The 24183-nt window shown below is 36.4% G+C and overlaps 1 protein-coding gene across 2 annotated transcripts in view; it reads left to right on the forward strand.

The window, feature by feature from the left end:
• The window catches only part of LOC106881129 (serine-protein kinase ATM), an 88567-nt gene that overhangs the window by 4671 nt on the left and 59713 nt on the right, over positions 1-24183 (forward strand). For both annotated transcript variants that reach the window (XM_014931398.2, XM_014931399.2), the window contains exons 3-20: positions 909-1001; positions 2140-2275; positions 3271-3444; positions 4471-4636; positions 6487-6646; positions 7504-7608; positions 8533-8609; positions 9400-9466; positions 9772-9914; positions 10861-10968; positions 14039-14143; positions 14599-15256; positions 16135-16467; positions 17790-17940; positions 18643-18821; positions 19052-19134; positions 22411-22569; positions 23175-23250. In XM_014931398.2, coding sequence (XP_014786884.1) covers positions 909-1001; positions 2140-2275; positions 3271-3444; positions 4471-4636; positions 6487-6646; positions 7504-7608; positions 8533-8609; positions 9400-9466; positions 9772-9914; positions 10861-10968; positions 14039-14143; positions 14599-15256; positions 16135-16467; positions 17790-17940; positions 18643-18821; positions 19052-19134; positions 22411-22569; positions 23175-23250 — 2973 coding nt within the window. The remainder of the gene's footprint in view (positions 1-908; positions 1002-2139; positions 2276-3270; positions 3445-4470; positions 4637-6486; positions 6647-7503; positions 7609-8532; positions 8610-9399; positions 9467-9771; positions 9915-10860; positions 10969-14038; positions 14144-14598; positions 15257-16134; positions 16468-17789; positions 17941-18642; positions 18822-19051; positions 19135-22410; positions 22570-23174; positions 23251-24183) is intronic.

The following is a 24183-nucleotide window of genomic DNA, read 5'->3' on the forward strand; positions in this document are numbered from 1 at the left end:
AACGATCTCGCTTGAAAGATTTCATGTGTCGCCCGCACATGAGCCAGTCCAGGGGCACTGGCATCGATCCCGCTCGAAAGATTTCATGTGTCTCCCGCACATGAGCCAGTCTATGGGCACTGGCAACGATCCCGCTCAAAACATTTCATGTGTCACCCGCACAAGAGCCAGTCCAGGGGCACTGGCAACGGTCTCGCTCGAAAGATTTCATGTGTCGCCCGCACATGAGCCAGTCCAGGGGCACTGGCAACGATCCCGCTCGAAACATTTCATGTGTCACCCGCACAAGGGCCAGTCCAGAACATTTGTTAAATAATATTATCTTGTCTTTTGCAAAACTGCTACATGTTATCAGTTAGTGTAACTCTGAGTTATCAGTTGAAACAACAGTGTTATGCATTATCAACTCATAGAATATAAGGTTAAATTAAATTATGTAGCAATATGTCTGAAGTTAAATACTTAGAGGAGCATTCTGCATATTAAATACAAATGTGGTACGAACTCATGATATGTTATATAGTGGGTTGGAAAGTTTTGATCTACTGAAAGTTTTTGTTAACAAAAATTCTCTTGGGAAGTGAAGGAAAACTTAAGGAAAATAACTTCAATAAGATCAGCTTTTGGACAATACAGAATTAGGATGAACCAGTTCTACTCCCATATACATGTATCATCCAAATATTTTTCAATCAGCTGATTTTATTGAATTTATCTCCCTTGTTTGATTTTAGATTTCTAGTATACCACCCCCAGAAAGAGTTTTTGTCTCCTAATTACCTAGATAATTTCAACTGATCAAAGTCATTCAAGTATATTACATATGTGAGCCTCTTCCATTTATAATTTATACAAATTTATTTATTTTAAAACAAACGTTAACTCATTTCTCCAAATGTACCAATCAGGAAAATGTTGTTCAGCTGCGAGAACTGTTGAAAAAGAAATCTGTGATAGAAGAGCTAGATAGTAAGCCAAAGTACTGGAATGAGATCCTGAAGGTATATATCACCTATTATTACAGTTTCACTCTTAGCTCATTGAAAGAGGCATGAGGCAGCGTGTGTGTGTGTGTGTTTCTCAATGATATATTATGGAATAATGTTTGATCCAACACTTCTTCAGACAGTTATTCTTGTTTGACAACAGTTGAGTCATTTTGTTGAATCATACCTCACAGTTATTTCAGTAAATATTTTTTATGAAGTGTTGTATTACACATCTTTTAGCAATTATGTTATATGATATGTTTATTTTAACCCATGTCCTCCTATCTTTTGTTTTACAGCCTCTTTTTGCTGTAGCTATCTTCTAGTACTTCATTATAATTCTGTGGAGGCTTTGTTGAAAATTAGCTCAGTTGAAGATGAGATACTTATCTCTGAGATTTGAGGAAACCTAGTGATTGTCTGTGTTGACAACAATTAATTAATTGGCAAGTTTAATAAGTTCATTTACCAAAGGCTCTAACGTGTTGGCCCTTCTTCTTTGTCTCAGGAGGAAGAAAGGAGAAAACGGTGGTGTTGAGACTTTGGCTGTGGGGTCAATACACTTATTTTTACTTACCTCACTTTCAAGCAAAAGTACTAATTATTACTCTGCTGATGGTTGTTGGTGGTTACAAAAACACATACTCTATGTTTGGCTTCTACAACAAGTATAAGTGCTGGTTGTTTGGTTTCTTTAAAATCTATAAGCTTTAGTAGATTACTTTCATCTGTGACTCTTGGCAAATATATTTGCCTGTTATTTATAGTATGTTTGTTGATGGTCTCGGCAAACATACTATAAATGTGTACTTTGAAATCAATCAAGAAACAACTGTTATGCTGAGGAACTTTTTTGTACAATTATATAAAAATTGTATCCAGTAATTCAAATACTATAACACAATCATAGTACAACATGCTTGCCTTCATCCATGCATTGGTGGCTTTCTGAGACCAATGAGGTCAATGTAGTTTCATGTTTTTTTCTTGAATCAATAACTGCAGGAAAAATATGAGCAAGGAGGGATTTCTAGAAGGATGACTTTCGGTGTGAGGTGAAGGGTTTGATATAGCATATATTGTGTATAACATTATTTCATGTCACTAAGTGTTTCTACAGTTTTATCCATCTATGTTCTTTCTCTTATAGAATGTCATACAATATGTCTATATTGAGAGTGATTCTATCAGGAAATCAAGGGCCTCAGCATCTAGTCAAGTGACCTCAAACAAGAAACGAGAGACTGCTTCTCTCTTCAAATTTGTCGTCAATACTGCTAATAAGCGTAAGTTATTTTCATAATTGTTGTTGTTGGTGGTGGTGGTAATGGCAGCAGCGTATTGGTTTTGGTGTTGGTGGTGGCAGTGGTGTGGTTATAGCTGTCATGTATATGTCATTAAGATCAGTACAAGTGGACATGTCAAATTGATATTACTGGAGATTGAAATAACATATTGTAGAAACAGAAATTTTCTATATGAGGGATAACCACTTTGAAGTACTTTCCACTGGTAAACTAACATTATTGTTAGTCTCTGGAAGATTTTGTTGTCTTGAGAATTTTTTTTCCCTCTCTGTTGTTATTGGCCAGTGTTGTGCTTTAAGTGATTAAAATTTTGAAGGGATTTTACTGATGTTTATTGTGGTGAACTATGTTGATATAGAAACAAATTTCTTGTTAGACTATATCATTATATATTGGTATTTTGAGTGAATGTCTAACTGTGAAAACAATATTATTAAACAAATTTTGATAACTATTCAACCCATGCTGGAAGAGATTTTACCTCTTGGACATACTTAAACAGGTTAGACTGCAAATATGTCCTGCCTAGATTGCCCCCCCCTCCCTGAACACCCTGTGACTGCCACTTGCTATTCTGTATAAAATGACATGTCACATTCTGCATCATATATGCCCTCACTGCCACACTATACTTCACTCAGCATGCTCCATCTTGCATATGTGCCTGACACACCCAAATACACCTCACATGTCCTTACTATTATATCTACTCCACATAATCAAATACTCTGTAATATTGTATATAACTTGGCTCTAGAAACAGTTGGTGGGCAAGAGACACTTAGTTTACTTCCATACCTTATACATGAACTCCAGCAGAATTGAGTAAAATTAGTCATCAGTAATTGTGACTGGTGGCAAAAGCATGTGAATGAGAAACTAAACTTTCGGTTGTATTCCTCAATGAATTCAACTTAAAAAAAAAAATGGTTTTAAATTGTTTTTCTTGAAGTTCTGAATTTGTTGTTTTTCAGGTGGTTGTTTATTGAAATGTGAAACAATTGTGAAACATATCAGCCATGTATTGAAAGAGGACTTCTTAAGAGAATCATTTGGTCTTATTTACAGCAGTCTACTACTGAAGGACATATTGTCAATACGTAAATACATCAATGACATAAACCACATTTCCCCAAATTTGTGGCCTGGTAAGTTTTACCTGGTATACTTCTTTCTTTAATATTGATTACTAACATAGGCAAAATGCCCACGTTAAGTCATTGATATTAACTGGACACACACACACACACACACGCACGCACGCACGCACGCACACACACACACACACACACACACACACACACACACACACACGTGCATATATATACATAAATACACATACATCATTGTTTTCATGTCTGCTTTTCCATGCTTGCATGGGTTAGATGGAACTTATTGAAGTAGATTTTCTATGGTTGGATACTCTTCCTGTTATCAACCCTCATCTGTTTGCAAGCATTATAATATTTCCCCATGGCCAGACATGTTTTTGCAGGGTATTGAAAATGAATGATATTGTTTGTATGACAATAACAGTCATTTATAACTATCATGAAGGCCACGACAAAGAGACACAAGCATACAAATACATATATATATATATGAGAGATTTCTTTCAATTTTCGTCTACCAAATCCACTCACAAGGCTTTGATTGACACAGGGCTAGGCTAGAAAACACTTGCCAAAGATGCCATGCACTGGAACTGAACCTGAAACCCTGTGGCTGGGAAGTGAATTTCTTAAGCGCGCGCACACACACACACACACAATCATCATCATCATCATCATCATCATCATCATCATCATCATCATCATCATCATCATCATCATCATCATCATCATCATCATCCAAGGTGAGCTGGCAGAATCATTAGCATACTGGGCAAAATGCTTAGTGGTATTTCACCTGCCACTACGTTCTGAGTTCAAATTCTGCCGAGGTTGACTTTGCCTTTAATCCATTCAGGGTCAATAAATTAAGAATGAGTGAAACACTGAGGTCGATGTAATCCACTATCTCCCGCCTCCAAATTTCAGGCCTTGTCCCTATAGTAGAAAGGATTATTATTGTCCAAGATATCACACAGTAGATTCAAAGCCAAAACCACAACATTTCAAAGCTAACTTCATTAGCCACACAGTCATTTATTAAGTCTTATCCTTCTTTTTCAGATCTTCTCTCCATTTACTGTGATATATTCCAGTCGGACAACAATAGCCTGAATAATTTGTTAGTGACAAGACTTATCTATGCATTAATGCAGGCTGTCTCTTTACAGACTGAGCTACCAACAGATGAACTTCTTCACTTTTACTTGAATTTCTTCAAAACACCAAGGTACACCAATCTGCACGTTTTAATTCTTACTCCTTTTGTTGTTTTTTTTTTTTTTCATATTTGCTCTCTTATTATATTTTTAATCATTACGATAGAATGCTGTTTTATCTTTATATGCAACAGTATTGCGTCAACATCATCACTAGTTGCAGCTTCACCACCACCATCATCATCTGCAGTCCCATGTTCTGCACGTTACCAGCAACACTCCCTGCTATTCACTACTCTTCTACCATTCTTTTAAATGTAGGGTTGATACTAGACTATCTGTGACCCGTTGGGTCACCAATAGTTCAAGGTACCTGAAAAAACCACGTAGCTCAGGAATCTGTGGTCCAATTTACACAAAACTTGTGTTATTCCGCTTGTATTCACATTTCGATGGTACCTTACTTTCAAAGCATTTTTCCCATTATATGCTGGTTTCGCTATTTATAAAAGTACCTGAAAAAACTGCGTATATCGGTAACCCATGGTCCGATTTACATGAAACTTGTTATATACTATTTGTATTCACACGAACATCCAATTCATGAGGTCTCCTGCTTTTGTCTCTTTCCCTCTGTTTCGCCAGACACTAAGCTCTCTGAGTGTCTGATTCCTGATTTCTCCTGTTTCTATCTTTTTCCCTCTGTTCTGCCAGATGCTCAGCCCTTGCTTTATCAGTCTCATCGATTCTTCTATTTGCATGCCTGTCCCGATCTTGGGTAAATATTTCGTAAAGGACCCGTTTGTACTTCGGTATGAAATAATTTTTTCCACAGGTTTTTTTCAAATGCATTCAACATATCTCACCACCAAACCCACTGCAAGCCACTTTCTTCCAGCAAAGAAAGAGAGTAGGGGTGGTGGAGACCTTGGAGTTTCCCAGGAAACTCCGAGGACCCCACCAACAGAGTTTTGCTTTGCGGGTTTTTTTTTACTTTTCCAGGTTATTTCATATGCTTTCAATGAATGTGACATCAAAATCATGCGTAAACGGCTCCTTTCCTCAGAAAAAGGAAAGATTTGGCTGCTGTTTCTAGCACGCCCTGCCACCACATAACAGGTATTTGCGATAATGCTAGGTTCTTTATGACAAATAGCTTTTACTTGGTAGTAGCATGTGCTAGAAATAGCTACCAAATCTTTCGTTTTCTGGGAAAAGGAGCCATTTATGTGTGATTTTGATCTCATAGTCATTTTTGCTGGTGAGATGTAGGTAGTGAATGCAGTGGATGTGTGCAGGTTAGAAAGGAATGAAGCAAGTATGATCTGCCAAATATGTAATGTTAATGTCCATGAGTGACATATCACAAATGAGCCAAGGGTATATGAATAACTTGTAGTATGCACAAGATATAGCTACATGGTATGAATATGTAATGTATATGGATAATGAAAGGTGAGTAAAAAAAAATGCTAGAAAATTTGTGTGGAAGGAACTTGTGGAAAATTAAAGAAAATGTCAACCAAAGTGGTGAAAACTGATCTCAGGAAGTTGAACCTCCCAAAGGAAATGATGAAAGAACACTACAGTTGGCAGAATGCTGTGTTGAAGATCTGACTAACCTATGCAGGCATGAAAAACAATAAAAATTATGATGATGATTGTATGTATACATATCCTTAAGCTGGGTTTAAACAGAGAACTATTATTTATTTTATATGTACAGTTTCTTCATTCTAAACCATTATTGGATTATACTGCTGCATCATCATCATCATCATTATTTAACATCCGTTTTGCATGCTGGCATGGATTGAATGGTTTGACAGGAGCTGAACTCTGAAGAGCTGGATTATTATATGTTAAAATATTGGAATATCTAAACTTGTAAAAGACAAGCTCACTTGTTTTCATATTTCAGCAATAAGAAGGCAAATATGAAAGTGCTTGAATACATATTGCTGTCAGCAAATCTTTTTGTGCAACAATCAGCTATAAATAACCAACACCAGATGTGTCTGTTAGGCGAGTCAGCAATACAACTTCTGCTCAACTTCTGGAGTCAACAAAACCAGCTACAAGTAATTGTTTTTTGGGTTTTTTTTTTCAATATATCACTAAATTGTTGTTTATATCTATTCTTTTACTGGCTTAAGCCATTAGACTGTGGATATGTTCATGCACCTTCTTCACTGGTTTAGTTTGTCATATCAGTCTCTTTACATATTTCAATCAGGTACTTATATTATTGACTGCCATGTTACTGGACATAAAGGGACACAACATAAACAAGGATACAGATGCATGTGTGTAAATATGTATAGTTGTTATGTATAGATATATATACATAGACGTGCATAGTTGCATATTAGCAAGACATGATCCTTAACCCATCTTAAGTGTAGTTACTCCAAATGCAATCTGACCATAATAACAAACTCAGTCTATGCCAATATGGAAAAGCTGATGTACACACGCACGCACACACACACACACACACACACACACACACAGAGTTTCTGTTTACCCAAACTCCACTCACAAAGTATTGTTTAACCAAAGGTTACAGTAAAAGTTATTTGTCCAAGGTGTCATGCAATGGGTTTGAAACCAGGACCTTCTTTTGAGAGCTATGTATATTCTTTTTTATAAGCAGCTGCTTATGTATGTATATTATTAACTTTATATAGTAACTTTATTTATTTTATCAGTTGAGTTAGTTGGTACCTTTCATTCTTGTATGACATCACTCCAAGTTCAATATGGAAAAGAGACTATTCAAATGGCAATGACAGTAATGCCTAAATATACTGCACTTAAGTATTTATGGCTGTACTTAATATCAATTTTATCCCTTATCTCTGTATTATAGTTAATGTTTGTTTGAAATGTGATCTGTTTTATTTTCATTTATTTACATTGCTTTTGTTTCTTTCAGCAACAAATTCTGGTGTTTCTGAGTTTCCAACTACGTATCCATAATCCATCTGGTGCCAGAACAGAAGAGGAGGGTGCTTTTGCAGCAGATTGGACTGTGTGGAAAGTGAGAAGACATCCATTTGTCATTGTTGGGAAGGTTAAGGGTGCAAAATTTAATTAGTTATAGAAAAGTCACCTATCATAGACGATAGTTCCATAATCACAAACACATATAGTCATCTACATACACACACTCACAATATATTCTTTCTTTGTTAATAGTTTAGTGTCATTTGAGGTAACATGTTTGCTCACACACACACACACACACACACACACACACACACACATTCATACATATCATTTTTTTGCTTATCACATGTTCTTCCCAGTGTTGTGTCCACATACACACATTTAGCTATCTATGCTCATACATACGTGATCTTGCATACTTATATGCCTCACATATACCAGTGTGCATATACATGAGTTATCATTGAAATAGAAGGGTAATGTATTTCATAAAACAGAGATCAGTAGAGATATGTTACTTTGGAAAGTTTGCATTTGTATGTATGACGAAAGAGGTTTACTCTGTATGTTGAGGGAAATTTAAACTACCAGAAGTGTCGGTAATGGAACATGAGACCACAGAATGTTATGGAACTTTTGAACACTAAAATACTGAAACCATTTAAGTTAACACAGATTAGTCTAGCCCTTCACTTTTCCATCTTATTCTGTTCTATATATGTTAAAACTAACAAACTATAAAAAGCAAAATCTAGTTATTCCTATCCTCCAGTGTGCATAGTGTGTGGAAAAGCTATGAATATGTCTCTTTTTCCTCTCAGACTATTATCTTTTTGAATTAATATAAATCTACAAATGATCTATTGCTAACCTAAAACATGACTTTACATCTAAGGAATCTATATCAATCATGAAGTGGAAATAATTCAGTTTCATGCTACCTACAATTCATTACCATTATCATCATATCATAATTGTTGTTATGATTAATGTCTATTTCTTTATTTTTTTCAAGTCTCAGCTGAAGAAAATGTATAAAATAGTTCATAATTACCTGGAGGAATGCAATTCTCGTCACACGTTGTCATCAAGGTCCGTATAATATATTTAATAAGTCAAATGATTAATACTTACAACCATCTGCTACATTAACTATATAGATTAAACTTTTTATAGAGATTTAGGCTGAAATCACACATTTAGTTAAGGAATATGTCCAACAACTAAAATAACATCTAGGAGTCATTCACTGACTGTAAACAGCTTTATCTCATAGCATGAGAGCCAAAATTGATTATCTGTATGAAAAAAATTTCAGTTATTTTGCTTTTACAAAGTTTCTATAATATTCAGTGTTGATTGCATTTATTTAAGTTTAAGTTTTGGGATTATGCAGTAATACCATGGCCTCTTCTATAGTCTATATCTAGCTGCAAAAACTGCTTCCTATTGTGAAACTTTTACTGTTGAACAATGATATTACAGAATTGCTGCCTCTCCTTATGATATTGAATTGTTATTTAGAAATATCTAGATCAGGAGTCTGCAAGCTACACCAAACTTCCAGGTTCAAGTCAGTGTGTAGATCCTAAAGCTTGAGGGATCAATTCTAACCTTCTTTCTACTCTTTTCTTTTTCTTCTTTATTTTTGTCTTTTCTTCTTGCACTCTTTCATTTGTGTTTGTTCTTACTTCTCTCATTCAGCCCTTCATTTTTTTTACCATTTTCCTTCTGTTTTCTTTCTTTATATCTTCCTCATTTTTTCTGGCACTCTTTCTCAATTCTCTCTTGCTCTTCTTGCTTCCTAAATAACCTTTCCTCTACCATCAAATCTCTCTCACCACCACTACAAACCACCACCTTTTCTGTTTCTCTTCTTCAGTTCTCGTGACTCTGTTACAGTTTTGGGCAAGGATTTGGTACAGTTTGCTGCTGACCTTTATCACCAGGTATGTTGGTGACCTCCTAAAGTTGACTTATTTCTTTTCTTTTTTTTTCTGTTCCTTGTGCATATATGCAGTAATATATGTTTATATGTACAGGGGTTGCATTTGTGAAAAAACTGCTTGTTCATTTTGTTGAGTAAAAATGAAACTGGTCTCATTTACAGTTAAATACTTATCTGTGGGAAAGACATAAAACATAAACTATGATACATTCTCAAATCCTGCAAGCGGGATAATATGACTAATTTTTTGACATTTTCTTTTCTTAAATCAAATTTATTATTGCTTATTTGCTTTTGTTTCTACAGATGTTCTATATGACCAGTTCCTCTACTTCTACTCATGATTCTGAGTCAGAGATTGTTGCCAAGAAACAGCGTCTGGAATCTGGTTTATCAGAATTGAGAGAGAAAATTAGTTCTGTGGGAGCAAACAAGAAAGTTATTCCTTGGTAAGATACCAGTCGTTCAATCCTCTTTATCATTTTTCTTCTCATCATTATTGTTGCTACCATCATCTTTGTTGACCACTTCCAGTCACCAGATTATTCAAACCATTCATTGCTATGACAGTTAACTAACCTACTTCATACCACCATCACATAATCCTCTACTGTAAGTGCCATGCCACTTTGTTTATTTCTGGCTGTTATAACTACACCCTCCTCAAAAAACATATTTGCTCATAGCTGCTTGTTTCTCTGTAAGGTCATTGGGTGGAGCTTAACATGCCAGCCGCTCTTGGTCTTTGAGTGCTGAATTTCATCTTTTCCAAAATATCAGATTAGATGGCTGATTTTCCTTCACACATTGACTTGCAGATGTTTGAGCTGGACATCAAATGTTTCAGTTTTACTGGTATGGGATAACCTACAAAGGTCATGGGTACTGCTCCTCCTCTTCCTCTGACTAGCTTATAAAAATATCTCAAACTGGCAATAGTAAAGTTATTATAACTACACTGTTTTAGAATAGTTATTACTTTTATTACTATAGGTGCAGGTGTGGTAAGAAGCTTGCTTCCCAACCACATGGTTCTGGGTTCAGTCCCACTGCATAGCACCTTGGGCAAGTAAGTGTCTTCTACTATAGCCTTGGGCTGACCAAAGCCTTGTGAATGGATTTGGTAGAGGGAAACTGAAAGAAACCCATCATATATATATATATATATATATATATATATATATAGGTAAGTAGAGTTAGCGGTTGGAATAATCATCTAAGGGATAAGACTTGAAGCTTTATCACTGTTAGTAAAGTTCCTTCACTTTTCTAGCACAACTTATTGCCTCCAGTTGTCTGTTATTAATTACAACCCTGCACTTTGTTTCTGTATTTTGCTATTATGTACCCCATTCACCCTATTCCACTCATTTCTATTGCCATTTATGTTTTCAGGCTCCAGCTAATGCACTGCTTGTTAGAGAGGCATCCCTCAGATTTCCAAGATGGAGAGGCACAGCCCTTATTACAGGTCCTTTCACAGTTTCAGTCTGACGCTAAAAGGTAAGATAGAGTATATATATAAACTTACTAGATTAGTGTTGGCAGCAGTAATTACATGCACCTTGCAACACTGTATCAACACTAATAAAACTGTAGTTAGTAGCATCTAATGACAGTGTTATTACTGACAGCACTCTGTTAAACATTAATATATCTACGCTGTGTAACTTTTAACCATATTATGTACTATCCAATTATAACACCATACTAACTATAACGATAACCATACCACTACTAACAAATATTTCTTTTATTACCTGTACTGAATTACCACTGTATTACAACTACATGACTGCTGTGTTACCACAGTAACATTGCCAAGTTACCAAAATATGGTACAGTTATACTTTCATTTCATTATTCTCATTAGATGTATAAGATCAAGCTATAGCACTACAAACTATGCTGTACCCCTAAAAATCACACTACCATCATTTGCTACATTATATTATTATCAACTGTACTCTATCAGCACTAAACAAATTATATCACTATTAGACACACTGTGCCTCTACTAACTACACTATACTACTATACACAGACTAAACCATTAAACACACACAGTATCACCACTAACTACATTATATCACCACTAAATATACTATATCATCACTAGCCTTACTACATCACCGCTGACCACATTATGCCACCACTATACAAATATACTACACCACCATTAAACACTCTATACCACTGCTGCACATACTATATCATTACTAATCACACTATATAACTACTAATCACTAGTAACACCAATTTGATCTCTATCTACAATTAATGTGCCATTAATAACCATGGGAGTCTCTTCAAGGCCACTTGATCTACTAAAAACCATACCCTGCCATCATCAAAAAAGCAAAATACACTGAACATTAAAGTCCTAAAAATACAAAAAGATCATGATTAAATACTGTAGTACTGCTACTTCTTACATTACCATTGCATGACTGCTGCACAATGTGGTCTTAGTTTTATTCTAGAACATGTTGGACATCTTACATATCAGTTCAATATTTGGAGTTGAATCTAAACAAATTCTTTCATTTATGCCTACTTGACTCAATATATGCTGAGATCTCCATCCACCTTTTGCACAGTTAGTAAAGGCGAGGTTCCTCTTTTAGAAGGTTGCTCCTCCCAGGAAGAACCGTTTCTAAAAGATCTTCATTAATTAGTTTCTTTAGCTTCATTATGATTAACAGTGTAATGTGTATTGGCAATGATCTCACTTCAAAATAACACAGCCTGATATTTTTTGGGGGAAGAATGTTAGCCTTAGATCCACTTAATTTCCCAAATTGTCCTGGAGCTTCAGTTTCATGAATTAATGTTGAACTATCAATGTTTGTCACATCAATACCATGCATAACATGTTTTTTTTTTTTGCAAGTTGCAGAATGAATTTAATGCAAGCATTATATTTTGGATCACCTGATAGAAGATATTTTTATTTTAATGCTTTTGCATGCTGTTTAAATGATTTAATGCCATTTTTGAGTCTCATTTGAATCATATCTGCATTCTATCCTTCAGTTTCAAGTGCCCAAAAGATATCTTGTTTCTTCTTGCTGTAGCAATTAAGCATTGCAGGCAAGCCTGTCATTTCTTCATCACTGACTAACTAATGATGTCACTATAGTTGTACATAGTTATTTATATTCAGAAGCTTTATTCAGCTGAATTACCTAGCTCTGACATTGAACAGGTAGCCACCTTAAATAGTCTTAATCAGTATGTAAAATGCATGCAATACTGCTACCATTTTAACATAACACTGACAGAGCAGTACATAATTGCCCCTCTGATTTATTGTCTTTCTAAGTGTCTATGCATGTTCTCTTCAATTTTCAATTATTTGAAGTCTTGCTATAAGGAATTAGTTGGTTTCTAAGAAAGATACAAAGTTCCATCTTTAGAATGTAGATAACAAAAACAATTTTACATTTTCAACTGAAGAAAAGGTTGTATTTTAGCTGGTTGATTTTTTTTTCTGAAAACCCTCGCTTTTCAAGTTTGTAACTTGGGTATTTAATCACAAACCCAAGTGCACCAGTTATTATGGGTTTAAATATGAAATAAATGAGTAATTTACATCCTATTGTGAACAACATTATGCATTGGCAACTTTCCGTCTTTACGGCCACCACAGTGGAATGGTATGTCAGTGTATGTGTTGACTGACATAATGAACGGCTGGAGGTGAAATTCTTGACAAAAAACCAATGAGGTGGCAGGTTCAAAGTACATAAAAATACACATTTACCGTTCAGTTATCAGATAATAATTATCGCAGCGGTTGCAAGGTATTTACAATTACATATTTACCCTTAAATTAACATTTAATTCTCCAGAAACAAGTATAAAGCAAGGAGGATTGTAGAAAACTGAAGGCAAGAGTCTCAAGAGAAGGGAGAAGAGACTTTCTCAAGATCAAAGGCATGCTGTAGCATGTCAAATGGAGTTTCAAGAGAGAAGGGAAATGAGAATTTCCCAAGATCAACAAATGCATGCTGCAGCACTTAATGCTGCATCATTACAACACTGTTTTAATGATTAGACAGCTGTCCAATAGAATAGCTCTCAGTGGATTTCCCCAATAGACTAGTCAAGCATCCAAATGTTTGTATCAGCCCTGGTACTGTGAATATATTTAGGATATTGTCTTGTATGGGAATTCTAACTGACACAGTTTTCTAAGTTTGACGTAATTTTCTTGGTTCACACTATCTTTATTCACAGCATCTTCATATATGTTTTTATCAATGCCTAGAAAGCATTCTTCATGTGAAACAGAAGAGATAGAGACCATTGATGCAGAGATCTTATTTGGGGAACTGTTTTGTGTGTGTCTCCAGCCAAACACCCATTTATCCATCTTTCTATCTAATCTAATCTATTTATTTAACTAATTGTTTGTCTATCTTGTTATCTTTCTGTCTAATTTTTTTATTTAACTGCCTGTCCATCTTTCTAATTGTGTATTTTTCTGACTGTCTACTGCCCTGTATATTGAACTGTCAAGTAACTTGTCTATCTAACTATTTATCTATCTATCTCTCCTAATGTAAAGATGTGATGTCACAGAATTATTACTAAGCTGTCTCCAGATCTTGGCTTCTGTGTTGACAACAGAATATGCTGATATATGGACCAAAGTTTGGGATAATTGCCTCAAGTAAGTTTCCTTCTTTGACTACTTATGATAACTTGTATGAATATTTATGCTACCTTCTATGCATTTGATTTCATTTATGATACTTTCTATGACTATAATGCTTTCTATGACTATGATAATTTCTATGACAATAATGCTTTCTATGACTATAATGCTTTCTATGACTATGATGCTTTCTATGACTATGATAATTTCTATGACTATAATGCTTTCTATGACTATAATGCTTTCTATGACTATGATGATTTCTATGACTATAATACTTTCTATGGCTTTGCTGATGATACTTTGTTAAAGTATTTGTGATGCTATCTAGAATATCATTGGAACATCTAGGATTAGAAATTGTGTTTTGTGACTTCGTTTTTGATGGTTGTTATGATTATACTTGTGATAATTGTCCATGCAATTTCAATATTGTTCCTTTAGACTAACAATATTTCTGTTCTCCACAGGAAGATAAGCCTGCAACATTGTCAAGACAGCAACTTCAAGCTAATGTCAACACTTCTTCATCACCATTGTGTAAATTTTCGTGAAGACATCTGGAAATTCTTTACCTCGTTTTACATGACCCCAACTAAAGATTCTGTCCAGTTCCTGGCAACTTATTGTCATTTCTATGATTTACCTGAGTACTACCAGTCAGAACTTTTAACTGGATGGGTTAGTGTTGTTACGAGACCCAGCATCAGCAATCCTAGCAATCACCTGTATTTTCTACGCAAAGCATTAATTGACTGGTTACTTCCCTCATGGGAAGATAAGGATGAGGAAACCAGTACTGTGTCATCAATGAAACAATCCTTTGAGATGACTGACTGTGACCTCATTGCCTCACTACTCATTACCCTCCTCCTTAGCCCAGTTGTTGTTGATCCATTCTGCCATCATTTGCCTCTAAGTACAGCTTCCAATGCCAGTCCTTCACTTGTGGAATCCCTTTATCTAAAGATGAATTTTTACGAGGACCAGACATTAACTTCCACAGTGGCAGTCCCAACAAATAATGACCAAAACATGGCTAAGTGCCCTCTATTTACTGTGATAGAACATTTTCTTATGCACATTGACAAACTTGTCTTGCACATTCAGAATCTCAACACAGATGATGTAAGTTGTTAATTTTTAAATTTAGTTTTCTTGCATATCATCATCATCGTCATCATCTTCATCCTCCTCCTCCTCCTCATCATCATCTTCATCCTCCTCCTCCCCCTCATCATCATCATCGTTATTATTATTATTAGGTGGCAAGCTGGCAGAATTGTTAGTACAGCGGATGAAATGCTTACTGGTATTTCGTCCATCGCTATGTTCTGAGGTCAACTTTGCCTTTCATCCTTTTGGGGTCAGTAAATTAAGTACCAGTGAAACACTGGGGTCGATGCAGTCGACTAGTCCCCCACTGCCAAATTTGAGGCCTTGTGCCTCCAGTAGAAAAGATTATTATTATTATTTACACATTCACTGGCAACTTATTTATGTACAGAAAAGTCACACCTAAATCTAAAACCCCAACATCAGTAACTGCAACACTATCTACTGAGTTATAAATCCTTTACTGAACGAATTGATTCCATTGCACAGAAGTAACCACAGCTGTAAATCACAATATACCTGTCAAAAGCAACACCACTGCTCTCTCCACTCAGCTCTCTACAACATCACTACAAGTAGTATTGCTACATCCATTAAGAGCAACACCACTTCCTCTATCAATAGCATCACCACTACTCTCATCACTAACACCACAGCTCTCATCAATAGCAACACTACTAGTTAATCAATAGTAATACCAATTTTATGGATAGCAACATCACTATCAACAGCAACACCACTACCCTAGAAAAAAGCCACACCACCAGCAATATTATTGTGTCATTCATCTTAAGAGATTCTCTAAATTTTTCTTTCCAACTGTTTACATTTGTTGTTTTTGTCTGATACATGTTTATTCCTTGGTTGTTATTGTTCTTATGTATGTTTAGAACTGGTGTATTCAGAAAGCGTCTTACATCAGCTGTCTCCTTTCAAAGTGCCTTGCTTATGTAGCCAACAGAGGCATGAATGAACTGTCTGAATTACATTCCAATCTCTCAAACCAACTACAGACAACACTGACCAAACTTGAAGAATTGTTCCATAGGGCTAGAAATGTCCAAGTTCGCTGCAAGTACATCAATGAAGCTGTACCACTTCTCTGCCAATACTTCTCTGCTGACAACATTGATCAATCCTATAAATGTCAGTATTTTGACTTACTTCGTTCTCTGATGCCAAAAGGTGTGTTGGACAGTCTTATAGCTGTGGTCAAAGAACAGGTAAATCACTTATGCCATTACTTCCTCTTCCTTTCCACCACTCTCCTTTCTCTCTCTCCACACACACACACACACACACACACACGTCATTGTTTTAATGACTTTTACCATGCTTGCATGGCTTAGATGAAATTCATTGAAACTGCATAAACAATGTTACTGTTTATATCTGCTACAAAATCATAAAGGACCAGAAGAAATAGTACCTACAATTGTAAGTTGGCAGCAGGAAGAGCATTTGACTATAGAAAAATTACCTCATAAGTCTTGTTTAACCCATGTTTGCATGCAGAAAAGCAGATGTTAAAATGATACTGATATATCATCATCATCGTTACATTGCTTTCCATACTGGCATACATTTGGCCACTTTCCAAGTCAGTTACTGCCTTCCCAGATGTGTTGGTGGATCGTGTCCTACATATACATTCCATTTCTGGCTTGGTTTCTAGAGCTGGATGCCTTTCTTAATGCCTGCCACTTTACAAATTAAACTGGGTGCTCCTTATTGCTTTCTCAACTAGAAAAAGACCATTTTTGCATCAAATCATTATCTGTGATGAGAAATGGATACTCTTTGACAACAGTAGGAGAACAGGACAGTCATTATATGCAGGAGAGTCACCTAAACACTAACCCAAACCCACCATTGCACCCTAAAAAGCTAGTGGTCACTGTATGGTGGTCTGCAAAGGGAGTTATTCGTTATTCATTTTTGCAACAAGGAAAAACGGTAACAGCAACATCGTATTGCCAGGAAATCGATTGTATGCATGAGAATGTGAAAAAGAAGCAACCCAGACTAGTGAATAGAGATGGCCCAATTTCGCTCCATGACAATGCACATCCTTACACTCCTCCTCAAGCTATGGTCCAAAAGTTGCAAAGCCTGAATTATGAAATCTTGCAACATCCTCCCTATTCCTCCCTGATATCTCTTCTACTGATCATCACTTATTTAAGCATTTTGAGGTTTCCATAAGCAATAAAACATTCTCGAATAGAGAAGAAGTAATTGAAGCCTTTGGACAGTTTATCACAGTAAAAGATGAATTTTTTTTTTAATGGAATATATGACATTATCAAAACATTATGTAAACGTCATAAATGAACATGGGTCATACTTTGATTAAATAAATCAGTTCTCTAACACTTCTGAAACATTTTATTGTTACCTTTCAAATACGACATTTCAAGTGAAACAACCTAATGATTCACTGAGCAGGTCATTCAGTTGATTATGAAATAACCAACAGAGATCCACAACTTTTTACAATGTTTATCACTAAGTAAATATTTAATGTTTCTTCTATTTTCTCCAGATACTTCCAAGTTCTGTGAATAGACAGTCAGAGAGGTTTCTTACACTTGAAAGTGAATCTCCTGTTTCCTGTTCAGGGAACAATACTCTAGATGACATGTTTGATGAAGAAGATGATACAAATAATGAATTTAAGGAGAGTGCCATAAAAGGTAGTTCTGAAAGGTTACATATGTCACTCACTCTGTGCTTATGCTGTCATCTCCTCCTCCTTCTTCTAAATTCCATTGAAGTTGACTTAGTCTTTCATTCCTTTGGAGTTGTAGTCAATATAATTAACTTACCCCCCACCCCCTTGAAAAATTTCAGGACTTGAGCCTGTAGTAAAAAGGGTTATTATTGTTATTAAGGTGCAAGCTGGCAGAATCATTATCATGCTGAGCAAAATGCATAAGTGGCATTTCATTCATCTTCATGTTCTGACTTCAAATTCTGCTGAGGTTGACTTCCCTTTTCATCCTTTTAGGGCCAATGAAACAGGTACCTGTTGAGTACATAGGAAAGTAAAGTAAAAAAAAAAAAATTATGATGATTGCTGCTGCTGTGGTGAGCTGGCAGAATCATTAGTACACTGAATAAAATACTTAGTGACATTTCATCTGTCTTTATGTTAAAATTCTGCCGAGAACAGCTTTGTTTTTCATACTTCTGGAGGCGATAAAATAAGCACCATTTTACTTGGATAGAACAATAGCAAATAGTAGCATGTTAATCAGCACACAGCCACAGACATTTAAAATATTCAATGAATTAGTTTATGTTCAATTCTTCACCTTTAAATTTCTAGTTCATCCTACCATCTAATATAACTTCACATTACATCGATTTCTATTTTTATTCTTTCGTCATTTCAGATGCCTTTTCTCAAGTTCTTTCTCCTGAGGAAACTCTCTGCTGCCAAGCTATGCAGCTATTGTGTTTGTGGCACAGTTATAACAAACGGCAGACATCATACCTCTCTGACAACCTCCAGGATAAAATCATGGAAATCTTGGAAAATCTCAATATCATGAAATCATTTCATTTACAAATGGTAAGTGGTAGAGATTTTTGGCAAGTCTTTTGTTTGCCTACTTTTGATATTGATATGCTTTGGTTCATAATACATGTCTTATGCTCTATATAAATAACCTGACTTTCAAATCCACATTACATATCCTGCTAAATATATTCTTCCATGTTACGATATATCTAAAATGTTTACAAGTGGTTTACAAGCTATATGTATATACTGAATGATTTCTAATCTTTGTTTCTTGCAAGTTTCAAACTATTGTCTCCACACTTTGCTCAACACACCAACACCTCACTGATTCTAATCTGGAATGTTTGATGCTTACAGTCAGGTAAAATTACCACTTTTTTAATACTCTTTTAAAAGTAAGACTTAATCAAAATGGTAGCTAATATGTATTTGTGTATGTGTGCATGCATGTTATCATCATCATCATCATCATCAACATCATCATCATCGTTTTAATATCCACTTTTCTATGCTTGCATGTGTTGGACACAATTTATTGAGGCAGATTTTCTTCTAGATTCCCTTCTTATTACCAATCCTTACCTGACATCATCATCATCTTTTCACGTCCGTTTTCCATGCTGGCATGGGTTGGACAGTTTGACCGGAGACTGGCAAGCCAGTAGGCTGCACCAGGCTCCAATCTGATCTGGCAAGGTTTCTACAGCTGGATGCTCTTCCTAGCACCAACCACTCCAAGAGTGTAGTGGGTGCTTTTCACATGCCACCAGCACAGGAGCCAGTCAGGCAGCACTGACATCGACCATGTTCAGATGGTGCTTTTTACATGCCACCGGCACAGGAGCCAGTTGAGGGAGGGGGACTGGCATCGACCATACTCGGATGATGCTTTTTATGTGCCACTGGTACGGGGAGCCAGTCAGGCGACACTGGCATCGACCCACGCTTGAATGGTGCTTATTACGCACCACCAGCACAGGTGGCACAACTACAATTTCCATTTTGATTTCGATCTTGATTTGATTTTGATTTTGATTTTTAATTTTACTTGACTCAATAGGTCTTCTCAAGCGCAGCATATTGCCCGATGATTCAAGGGTTCTTTTAAATGGGCTGGTTATGCGATACTGGTATAGGCTACAGCTGTGATCTCACTTTACTTGCTGGGTCATCTCAATTTTTCACAAAATACCAGAAATGAATGATATTGTTTGTATGACAGGAATACCCATTTACAACTATCACATGATGTCAAAACATGGACACACACACACACAATGGACTTCTTTCAGTTTCCATTTTCAAAATCAATTCTCAAGGCCTTAGTTGGCCCCATGCTATAGTAGAAGACATTTGTCCAAGGAACCATGCAGTGGCTGGGAAGCAAACTTCTTAACCACATACCCTTGCCTGCATCTGTTTTTCCATGCTAGCATGGGTTGGACAGGGGTTTATTTGAGGTAGGATTTTGTCTGTTTATAAAGTAAAGGATCTTTTTATTCCATAGGGCTTTGAAAGTGCCGAGCAACTAGTCATGATGTCAGTAAAGGATGTAACTGATGGTATCATGCAGTTGAATGTCAATAGTCACACACCTTCATACGCTTGCACACACACTTATGACAGACTTCTTACAGTTTCCATTTACTATATTTATTCACATGGTATATTTGTGTGTCTCCTGTCAACTCAACACCAGCTGTCTTCCATGCACCTTTGACCCTCTCATATACTCATTGGCTCATTGCTTTATCACTTATCTCTCTGTTACTCATCTTTCTGCCACCCATCTCCCCATCACCCCGATAGGTGATGGTAGAGGTGTGTTGAATGTTGATCTAAATCTCAATCTCCATGACCACACCCATTTTAATATTCATTTTGCCATACTTAAGTGGGTGAATAGGTCTCCAGCAGCCAGGTTGCCAGTAATTGTGGTCCCAAAATCTTCCTCAGTCTTTCCTCTTCTATGCAACCAATCCTTTTGAATGTATATGGCACTGCTTTATGCAACTGACAATATCCATATGCATCATGTCTACACTTGTGCAGTCTTTTGCCTTGCACACCTCATCTGATTTATCTCATGGTCAGTTCAGTTTTTCTCTCAATTCATGTGTTTTGAGCAGTGTGTACTTGCTTTCTTTCTTTCTAGCCTTTGTAAATCTGCCTTCAAGCATTGTGTTTCACTATATTGCAACACCACACTTTGTACACAAGCATCATACAATCTGCCTTTTGATCTAAGAAAGAAACCTTTTGTTACCAGAAGAGAAAACAGTAATGTGTGTGTGTGTATCATCATCATTATCATTTAATGTCCATGTTCCATGCTGGCATGGGTTAGACAGTTTGAGAGAATTTGATGTGTCCAAGGAATACATTGAGCTCCAATGTCTGCTTTGACATGGTTTTTATGGCTGGATGGTCTTCATAACACCAAACACTTTACAGCATGGATTGCGTACTTTTTTAGTGTCATCCGCACTATTGAGGTCACCTTGCAGTTTGCAGGACTACAGGTCCTAAGATAGGTGGTGGGTTTGTTTTATGCTAGGGGACAAGGGAATTACTATGAGAGAAGTGATGCAGAACAAGTTCTTACAGAGGAATCTGCATGGCTACTCCAAAAAAAAAAAATGGGAAAATAAATGTGTTGGGGAGAGAGAAAATGAGTAGTAGGAGCTGTAAGACCTAGATAATAGTGATAAGGTGCTCAGATAACTCCACAAAGTACAAGCTTTGTAGAAGAGGGCTGGTGAGTGTTTTTTAAAATTGTATGGGAAGGTGAATGAGGGAGAGAGGGCAGACTACCAAAATGGAGAAGTTTAAAAGGATATGGTAGGGGGATCCTGAGAAGTGGTGGTGGTGGTGGTGGGGGCATAAGTAGCAAGTGTAGTAAAGATGATACATTTGCTTTGGGGGAGGACAAGAGGTAGGAATAGTACATGAGGGGAGAACCCCAAATATAGCAGTTCCAGTCCTCAGTTTTGCAGAGGAGGGTGGGTCTTTTTGAGAAATTCATATCATCAGATCTTGGTCCTTTGTCAAGATGTATACATACATCTTGACAAAGCATTGCTTAATGAATAGGGTATTTGGTTCACAATCATAAGCTCGTGATTTCGATTCCTGGTGTCCTTGAGCAAAGCACTTTATTTCATGCTGCTCCAGTTCACTCAGCTGGCAAAAATGAGTTGTACCTGTAATTCAAAAGTCAGCCTTGTCCCATTCTGTGTGCCATGCTGAATCTCCATGTAAACTATGTTAAGTGTATGTATGTCTGTGGATTGCTCAGCCACTTGCACATTAATTTCCTGAGCAGGCTGTTCCATTGATTGAATCAACTGGAACACTCATTGTCATAACTGATGGAGAGCCAGGCCTTGTATATATATATATATATATATACACACACACACACACACATGCAACACATACACACAAACACATACTTTCAGAATGCTCTAGCATAAATATACCCAGATGGCTGAAACCTATACAAAAATAGCAGAATATAATTGTATGTGCATCATCATCATGATCATGTGTGTGATTAACATCATGTGTATGTGATCCAATGACCACCTAACTCTTAACTGCTATCTCTCATTGTCTCTCTTTCTCTAACAAATAGGAACATAATGAAACAACATTGGCGAGACCCAGCTATCTGCCAGAAATGTATTCACTTCCTTTTGATGATCCTGCCCCATTTATCTGGAGAAGAACATGACACTACATCAAAGATTTCAGAAAATCGTCTCAATGCTCTGCAACTCTTTAAAATTATTTGGTAAGTTATTTGCTTTTGTTGAAATATAATTTTTTATACAAAAATTACCATTTTAATAGCCTATAATTTTCACACCACTTTATATCAGTCAATTCTTTAACATGCTAATACTTTTATTGTTGATATTTTTCTTTTTGTCTGTATATTATCCTTTTGGTTTACATCTGCATTAACTTATTTTCTACATTCTCTGAATATTGTTTAAATAATCCTCATAGTGTATCCATATTACTATACCCTGCTTCAGCTCTAAGTATAATTCCACCATCAACACCTACTCTTACTCTACATACTGCTAGATGTCTATATTGCCCTCACCTACCTCTGCTTCTGCTACCACCCATTATTATCACATGTCCACACAATAACCATCATTACTACCTCTACCATTCGCTTCCCTCTCAGATCCAAACCACCATCATATACCTCTGTTGGGCTGTCATCTAATACCGTCTCATATACATATCAGAACCAGCTAGACATATTCATTATTCTCACATAGATATGAAATCATGTTAAGATAACTTTCTTTTAATATTTTACTTGTCTGCTCCTCTGAACAGATAAATGAAACTCTCGTTGTAATAAAGTTGTTTCTTTGTCAGGTCATTACAAGATGATAAAAAATATAACACTAGTGTCCGCCTTTCACTTGCAACCTGTCTTCACACCTTCATTAAGGTAGGTAATCATAAATTCTTGTAGTTTTATGGAAATGGAAAGGATTCATAGTTGTACATTTGTTTCAACTTATTTCATATACCCCTTCTTATATTCACAAAGCAAATGGACAGAGAGAAAAAATATGAAGTAAAAAAAAGTCTCGGTCACTAGTCATTGCCTCGGTAAGGCCCAATGTTTGAAGGTCGTGCTTCACCACCTCATCCCAGTTCTTCCTGGGTCTACCTCTTCCACAGGTTCCCTCAACTGCTAGGGTGTGAGACTTTTTCACACAGTTGTCCATAATATGTTATTAGGCCCAGTGACATTGCAACCACCAAATCATTCTAATTTACAATTAATATTAGATAATCAATTCTAACTTTTGTAAAAGGGAGTAACTGTTCAACATTATCTTCAACAACTTGTTGAGGAATTCATCTCAAGCAATAACACAAGAATTCACAAGCAATAACACAGGAATTCAAGACGGCAGGATGCCCCTGGGAGCTCCCCTATGCTGATGACCTTGCCCTAATTGCTGAGTCACTATCAGAACTAGAGAAGTTTCAGGTGTGGAAGCAAGGACAAGAATCGAAGGGCCTTAGAGTCAACCTAGCTAAAATCAAAGTCCTAATAAGTTGGAAGGTAGACAAGACACAAACCCCTTCAGGTAGATGGCCCTGCTCGATCTGCAGAAAAGGCATAGGTAGTAACTCCATAAGATGTATCCAGTGTAAGCTATGGACATTTAAGAAGTGCAGCAATATCAAAGGAAGGCTAACTAGCAAGATAGTTTTTGTATGTGGCAGATGCTCAGGAGCAATAAACACTGAGAATGTGCAGAAAACAACCTTTGCCACACTCCAAGGAGAAAAACTAGAAGTAGTTGATAGCTTCCGCTACCTAGGTGACCAAGTTTGTAGCTGGGGAGGGTGCGCTGAAAGTGTAGCT

This window comes from Octopus bimaculoides, chromosome 2 (assembly GCF_001194135.2).
Source record: "Octopus bimaculoides isolate UCB-OBI-ISO-001 chromosome 2, ASM119413v2, whole genome shotgun sequence".
Classification (NCBI taxonomy): Eukaryota; Metazoa; Mollusca; class Cephalopoda; order Octopoda; family Octopodidae; genus Octopus; species Octopus bimaculoides.